The sequence below is a fragment of the Haliotis rubra genome, unplaced genomic scaffold (assembly GCF_003918875.1).
Source record: "Haliotis rubra isolate DU_JTF1 unplaced genomic scaffold, ASM391887v1 Scf531, whole genome shotgun sequence".
NCBI lineage: Eukaryota > Metazoa > Mollusca > Gastropoda > Lepetellida > Haliotidae > Haliotis > Haliotis rubra.
The window spans coordinates 170,042-178,200 of record NW_025767226.1 but is presented as its reverse complement, the minus strand read 5'-3'; the positions used below and the strand labels follow the sequence as shown (position 1 = coordinate 178,200).

The following is an 8,159-nucleotide window of genomic DNA, read 5'->3' as shown; positions in this document are numbered from 1 at the left end:
AATTTGGTAGAATGGATAATGTTTTCCTATTAGTTGCCACTTGTAATTGAATTAATCTATTATTATATTGTCAACTTTATTTGTTATGTGTGTTTTGGAGTAAGGTATTTTCATTTTTGGTTTTTTGAGTGGAGTCCAAGTTTGGCAGCTTGGTCTGCCATTTCGTTGCAATGGATCCCGATATGTGACGGGACCCAGATAAAATGTATTTCATTATTTTTATTTTGTGGTAGTATTCTTCTGTACATATCATTTATTAGATCTGGTCCTTGTGTTATACAGTAATGTTTGAGAGCTTGTGTGGAGCTTAAGGAATCCGTAAAAATGCAGACTATGGTAGTGTTTGTTTGGTCAGACGTTGTTTGCAAGGCCTGAACTATGGCTGCGAGCTCTGCTGTAAAGAAACTGGAGTTTGCTGGGAGAATATAGGATTGTTTAAGGCTTTTTTGGGGGGGTATGTAGATACCAAAACCAGTATTTCCATTTTCGTCCTTATATCCGTCAGTGTATAGATGTGTGTGTGTATCTTGTGGGTTGTAATTTTGTTGTATGAAGTATTTCCATTTTCGTCCTTAGATCAGTCAGAATAGATATAAGAATATTGTGTTCAGTAATTTTGTGTTGTATGAATTCTTGCAGCAACACTTTATCAAGAGATTTGTAGTGTGGGTTTGTGTTAATTTTGGCAGCAACACTGGAGGAAAGAGATTTGTAATATGGGTTTGTATTATATCCTGTAGTATATAAATCAAGTTGTTGTTTAATTTCCTGTATATTTTGTCCAAAAGGTTTGGGGTATTTGCCTTTGTGGATAATGAGTTTAGTTATATTCTTAAGAGATGCAGTAGTGGTTTTCAGTTTCGTTTGTAATGGGGTTGTTAAGGGATCGAGTTACATATTTCATTGTACATCTTTCCCATTCGAGAGTGAGGTCTACTTCCCCGCATTCTACCAATAATGTTTGGAGGGGTGTTCCTTGGAAGGCTCCAGTTATACAATTAATTGCTTGGAATTGAATGGAACTGAGGTTTTATGTGTTTGTGTCATATCTTGAAATATTTCGCAGCCATAGAATAATTTAGATTTAGATGAGTGATTTATATAGTAGTAGTAATGTTTGTTTGTTGCTAGCCCATTTACTATGTGATAGGTATTTAATAATGTTCAGAGCTGACTTGCATTTTTCTTGTATGAATCATTGAATGTGTTTGTTCCATGTTAAGTGATGGTCAAGGATTAAACCTAGAAATTTTACTTTATTTGATTGCGGTAATTTTTGTTTGTTAGTATAAAGTTGTACGTTTTGTTTTCTTCGATGTTGTGTTTTGAATACTACAGTTGTTGTTTTAGTGGTGGAGAGTTGGAACCCCCATGGTTGGTCCAGTTTTCAAAATGGTTAAGTGCAGCTTGAATTTGTTTTTGTGCTTTGTGCATATTTGTTTCATTAACCCATATTGCTTCATCGTCGGCAAACTGGGATTTGTTTATGTGTCAAAAAAAAGAAGATTTCAGGCGAGTTTCGGACCCGCTTTCATTTGTAGGGTTGTCATGACATGCACGTGCATTTTCATTTTCACGAATATCATACGGAACATTTTAGCACATCTGCCTTTTTCGGTGCGTTTGGTCCATATGCATTTTCATCAGAAAACACACTGATGTTGGTAATAACTGTCAATTTCGATTGAAAAACATGTTAAGAAAATGGTACAAACATTATAAAAACACCACCTTGCAAGAACAATTTTGCATTTGGTTTTGAAAAGCGACGTTTCTTTTGTGGTTCAGTATACATCTCGTTCTTGTTAGATGGTCTGAGATTAATCAACAGCGCCCAGTTTCTACTTTCCTCTCTTGAAAGCCTTGTTAGTGCTAACAGACAATTTAAGACCACTCTAACATTACCAATACCTCTATTGACTGAGTCACAGAGACTTATTGCAGAGGAAGGGTGTCTACCATTATGAATACAAAGATGATTGGTCTGGATTTGCTGAAACACAATTACCTTGTGTCGACTCCTTTTATAGTCACTTAACCGAATCAAACATATCACAAGACGATTACGAGCATGCCCTCCATGTGTGCGATAAACTCGGCTGTTAACATTTAGGTGATTATCACGATCTCTACTTGAAAACGGATGGACTCACAAACACACTGTTCCAGTAAGCAGACAAATACAAGACAACGTCGATGCACCCAAGATCCAAGCAGTGGCATCTGACAGACTTTGCCATCTGCTGTGAGAGAGACATCCGTGACGTCAGGATCACCAGGGCCATGCGCGGAGCAGAGTGCTGGACAGAACATCGTCTAGTCAGATCCATCCTATCCCTGCGTATTGCTCCAACACACCGCAAGATGCCGAAAGAGATCAGGCCAGCATTCAACGTCTCTGCAACGCAGTGATTTTGCAGAAGACCTGGATGACCGACTGACTACACATGAGCCCCTGACTGGCTGCCCAACACAAAAGTGGGAGCTGTTCAGACCACTGGTGACCACCACTGGCCCCCCAGGAAACGAGTGCACAAGGACCGGTTCTCCAAGATGTTCTACAGCGATATTAAGGACGCCTATGGACCTGCCAAGCTACATTCTATCCCACTCCTGTCGACAGACGACTAGATACTGTTGGAGGAGGAGACTGTAGACCCACATGCCCTTGAACTGATACCACCAAGATCCACTGTCCACTGCCTTGACCTGCCCCCTACAATGGGTGAAATCTCGAAGGCGATTAAGCAAACCAGCTTAGGCAAACCACCTGGTATGAATGGAATCCCGGCAGAGATATTCAAATCGTCCTGTGGCCCTTGAAACCTTCAAATCTCTACGCACCAGCATCTGGGAGGAGGAAGAACTACCACATGACTTCAGGGGGAACCACTTCCCGTTCAAGAATAAGGGTAGCAAGAACGACTGCGGCAATTATAGGGACATCTCTGTCCTATCTATTACTGGGAAAGTACTGGCTCGGATCCTCTTCAACCGACTGATCGAGAACATCTCCGAAGGGAACCTGCCAGAAACACAGTGTGGATTCCTCTCAAACTGAAGCACAGTGGACATGATTTTCTCTGTCCGCCAAGTGCATGAGAAATGCCTAGAGCAAAATATGGACTTGCATGCAGTCTTTATCCACCTGACCAAGGCCTTTGGCACGTTAAACAGGGAGGCCCTCTGGATCATCCTATCCAAGTTTGGATGCTTAGACAAGTTTGTAAAACTCATACGCAAGTTTCACGACAACATGACTGGGCAGGTTCTCTCAGGCAGGTTCTATCAGATCCATTCAACATCAGCAATGGCGTCAAGCAGGGATGCGTCCTGGCCCCTGGACCTCATTTTTTACCTGCGTCCTCAACCATGCCACCAGGGACTTGGACCTTGGGGTATATCTGCGATACAGACTCGACAGCTCACTGTTCGACCTCTGCTGACTGAATGCCAAGACCATGGTCGTGGAGAAGATTGTCCTGGAAGTGCTTTTCGCTGATGACTGTTCCCTCATGGCCCACAAGGAGTCTGACCTCCAGCTCGTCGTGAATAAGTTCACAGAATCATCCCGCCTCTTTGGTCTCGCCATCAACCTCGGCAAGACAGAAGTACTGTTCCAGCCAGCGCCCACCTCCACCGCCCATTCCCCCACCATCTTCATCAAGGTCACCCTGCTGAAAACGGTGGATGACTTTAAGTGCCTCAGCAGCACCATCCGCAATGACGACAGCCTGGATAAGGAGATCAACGCCAGGATCTCCAAAGCCAATCAAGCTCTCGGTCAACTCGTGTCCTGAACCAACACAGCATCTAGCTGTCCAAGCTCAAGGTGTACAAGGCTGTTGTTCTCAATAGATGTGAGATGTGGACCATGTACAAAAGATGCTCAAAGCAGTTGGAGACGTTCCACATTAGAAGTCTGCGGTCGAACATGAACATTCATTGACAAACCTTGGGGTCCAGGACAGAGCCAAGATGATCAGCATCGAGGCAATGATCCTTGAAAGCCCAGCTCCGTTGGGTTGGTCACATGATCAGGATGGATGACAACAGGCTGCCCAAGCAGCTCATGTACAGCAAACTCTCCTCTGGGAATAGGAACCGAGGCAGACCACACAAGAGATTCAAAGACTGTATTAAGTCCAACATAAGACACTCTGGTATCCCTCCCAAACAGTTAGAGCGGCATGCTGTGGACAGGGCAGGCTGGTGCACCATCATAACCCAGGTGTGAGACAACTTTGAGGAGAAGAGGCGAGCTGATGTAGCTGAAGTACGTGCACAAAGAAAGACGCCAACCTGACCCTGACCACCCCCGACAGTTTCCGTGCCCCCACTGCACCCGTGTCTGCCGATCGAGGATCGGCCTGAACAGCCATCTCTGCGCCCCCACAAGAAAAGGACTTAACACACGAGGACAGTCATCATCGGCCGACCAAGAAGACGTGAAAATGGATGGACACCTGCTCACCTATGTGTTTGAAATCTTCAGAAAACGCGTTTAAAACAATATCCTCTTGACCCAGCCTGATATTACTCCATTCTTGGTCTCTCTAGATTATAAAATCTACCGCTGTATTTGTCGCTGGGTATGAAGCTGAAAAAAGGCTGATTTGGATCGAGTTGTTCGACTGAACACGAAGTTGAGAAATTCAACTGCCACGTGATGTCCGGTTTCTGTTACAACCCCAAAAAAAAAAAAAAAATTAAAAATAAAATAAATAAATAAAAACAACAGCAACAAAACAAAACAAAACAAAACAAAAACAAACAAAAAAACAAACAAAACAAACAAAACAAACAAAAAAAAAAAAAAAAACAAAACAGTATGGTGTGAGGTGTTGTACATTAACACACCGACACCAACTCTTTGCTGATTGAAATTCGTACCGAGGACGTGTATCTGGACATGGCAGAAAAAAATAGGTTTATACGACACGAGTGATTACCTCCAGACCACACCCTACAAAGCCAAGTGAACAAAAATGTACTCAGAAAATGAAGACGAATGTGTTGGAAAACCTATTGCACCTATAATACCTATAGTACATCGGTTTGAGGCCCAATATGTATTCCATCCTAAAAACTTACCTCGGTAAGGTAAAAAAGATGCATTGTGAAGAAACAAATCAAGCACGATTGATTCAAAGAGGCCCTGTTCAAAACCTGCACCTTCAAACACAAAATGAATGTGTTGATGAGTGATGGGCACAGGATCTACGGAATAACCTTAAAAAAACATCCTTATCACCCATGCATACCAAACAATGGATTGCCGTTGACGCTGTCACGACTTGTTTGTTTGGACATTGCTATATTAAAGGGAAAACACCATGAAATATGTAAAACTGGAGACGATTTACTACAGCCCATGGGGATACTGGAAAGGCACAAACGCTATCCCCAAGATCGCTGAAGCCACCAAGGTCTCCTAAGATGCAGCTAAGGACTGGTTAATAAAACAAGTCCTATGGCAAATCAGCTTGCCGACAACATCCGGAGAAAAAAGTTTGATGTGCCGACGCCTAATCGGGTCTACCAAACTGACTCCATGTATGCTCTGACCGTAAAGGATGTCATCAGTTGATACAAAGAGGCCAAGCCATTAACCGTGAAAGATTCGACTCAAGTGTACAATACGCTGGAACGTGTCTATAAACAGAGCCCTGTGACGTGGCCTACCGAATTGCTAGTCAACCCTGGACGCCAGTTCATGGGCGCTGTGGGTATTGAAATGAAATCGGTGTCAGCTAAATACTCTGCATGCTGCTGCCAAACACCAGGTCGAACAAAACCCCCCACCAACAACCCATCTCTTCCCCACCCCACCAACAACCCTACCCTCCCAACCACACCACAACACACACACACACACTAACACTAACCATAAGAGCTGTAAACCCCTTAAAAAGTGATTATCATGTGGTGATTCATCGAGAAACGGTTGTTCAACTTCGTGGGAAATGGACGTCAAAGGTCTCAATATTTATTCAGCTCTGCGCCAAATGATTCGTCAATTCATTAATCTGTACAATAGTTTCGGTCAGGTGGGTACTGAATGGTTCGAACTTCTCATGGATGCTTTAGTCGATCATAGCCTCAAGTTCAGCAACCGCTCTGCCCCGTATGGAACCTACTCCTCAGTCGACTTTGACTGGTTCATGTTAGAACCTATTCATAAGATAGTCGCAACCTATTACAGTTATTAACCCCTTTAACTCACTGCTGGGAGCTGAATTGGACAGATATAACACTCTCAGGGGTACCTGTAATGGAACTGTCATTTCATATACTACCACTGGGGATATACACATGTGTCGAAACAATAAAAGAAATGTTTACATGAAGGACATAAAAAATAAGGAGCCCACGATGCAATGTGCATAGACTATACCCGGTAACTAGATAGGGCCTAAGAATTAATTGGTTATTTTGAACAAGCATTTACAATGATAGGTATTTCGAAAAGTGATTCAGCATAGTAGGAATGTGTCAAACTTACCTCAAACATTTTCCAGACAATAAAGTTTAAAGTTTCACTGTTACTTATTTTGAAACAAGAAAGGAGAGAGATGTGAGTACCTTGGGTTTATTCAAGCAAGTGTGTCTGAGTTGGTAAACCCAAGATTTGCTTCGATTATCACTTAGTTTGTGATAGAACAGGAACTTGTTGGGATGGGAATATAAAAGTGTACGACGAAATATATGCACTGTAATATATACATTTCACTGAAACTGAACAATAAGTTGATTCTACTGCGAATCTTCTGAAGTGTTTACTGGCTAAGACTATCTGACAGTGCAAATGTTTTCCCACATTCAACACATTGATAAGAAAGATTCCACTTTGAATCCTTAGTGTTTCAGCAGGGTGCCTGCAAGTGTAGACCCTTTCCCATATCCAACACAGTGGTAAGTCTTCACTGCTTGATGCCACTGTGGATCCTCACGTGATTCTGGAGAGTACCTGATTGTGTAAATTTTTTCCCACATTCAACACATTCAAAGGGCTTAATTCCACTGTGAATCCTCTCGTGTGCCTTCAAATGAGCTGATTGTGTAAATTGTTTCCCACATTCAACACATTCATAGGGCTTAATTCCACTGTGAATCCTCATGTGTGACTGCAAATAAGCTGAATGTGTAAATTGTTTCCCACATTCAACACATTCATAAGGCTTGATTCCACTGTGAATCTTCACGTGTATCTGCAGATTACTTGATTGTGTGAACGTTTTCCCACAGTCAACACATTTATAAGGCTTGATTCCTGTGTGAATCCTCATGTGTATCTGCAGATAGACTGATTGTGTAAATCTTTTCTCACACACAATGCACTGATGAGGTTTGATTCCACTGTGAACCCCCATGTGTTCCTGCAGTCTATGGGAATGTCTAAATTTTCGCCCACATTCAACACATTCATAAGGTTTGATTCCACTGTGAATCCTCATGTGTCTCTGAAGGTACCACGATCGTGTAAATGTTTTCTCACACACAATGCACTGATGAAGATTCTTTCCACTGTGAATCTTCATGTGATTCTGAAGAGTACTTGAATGTTTATATTTTTTCCCACATTCAGCACATTCATAGGGCTTGATTCCACTGTGACTTCTCTTGTGTCTCTGCAGATTACTTGATTGTGTGAACGTTTTCCCACATTCAACACATTCATAAGGTTTGATTCCTGTGTGAATCCTCATGTGTTTCTGCAGGTAACTTGATTGTGTAAATGTTTTCTCACATACAATGCACTGATGAGGTTTGATTCCACTGTGAATCATCATGTGTTTCTGAAGACTACCTGATAGCATTTTTTCCCCCACATTCAACACATCCTTAAGGCTTGATTCCATTGTGAATCCTCATGTGTACCTTCAGATGAACAGATTGTGTAAATCTTTCTCAAACACAATGCACCTATGATGCTTGATTCCACTGTGTGACTGAAGATAAGCTGATGGTGTGAATGTTTTCCGACATTCAGCACACTGATAAGTCTTGATTCCACGACGACAGACCATGTACCTTTTCAAGTCATCCGATTTAGAGTGATCATGAGTGAATGGGTAACGTTTTACTCCGCTTTTAGTAATATTCCAACAATATCACAGCGGGTGACACCAGAAATGGGCTTCACACGTTGTGTCCAT

General features: G+C 42.2%; 1 protein-coding gene across 1 annotated transcript; it reads right to left on the bottom strand.

The window, feature by feature from the left end:
* Positions 1 to 6,923: 6,923 nt before the first annotated feature.
* On the bottom strand, positions 6,924 to 7,871 carry LOC124253081 (zinc finger protein 239-like). Its single transcript, XM_046686802.1, has 2 exons — positions 7,559 to 7,871; positions 6,924 to 7,306 (listed from the first exon to the last, which is right to left on the bottom strand). Exons 1-2 carry the CDS (start codon positions 7,860 to 7,862, stop codon positions 6,924 to 6,926), a joined length of 687 nt encoding a protein of 228 aa, XP_046542758.1. The 5' UTR covers positions 7,863 to 7,871.
* Positions 7,872 to 8,159: the final 288 nt, after the last annotated feature.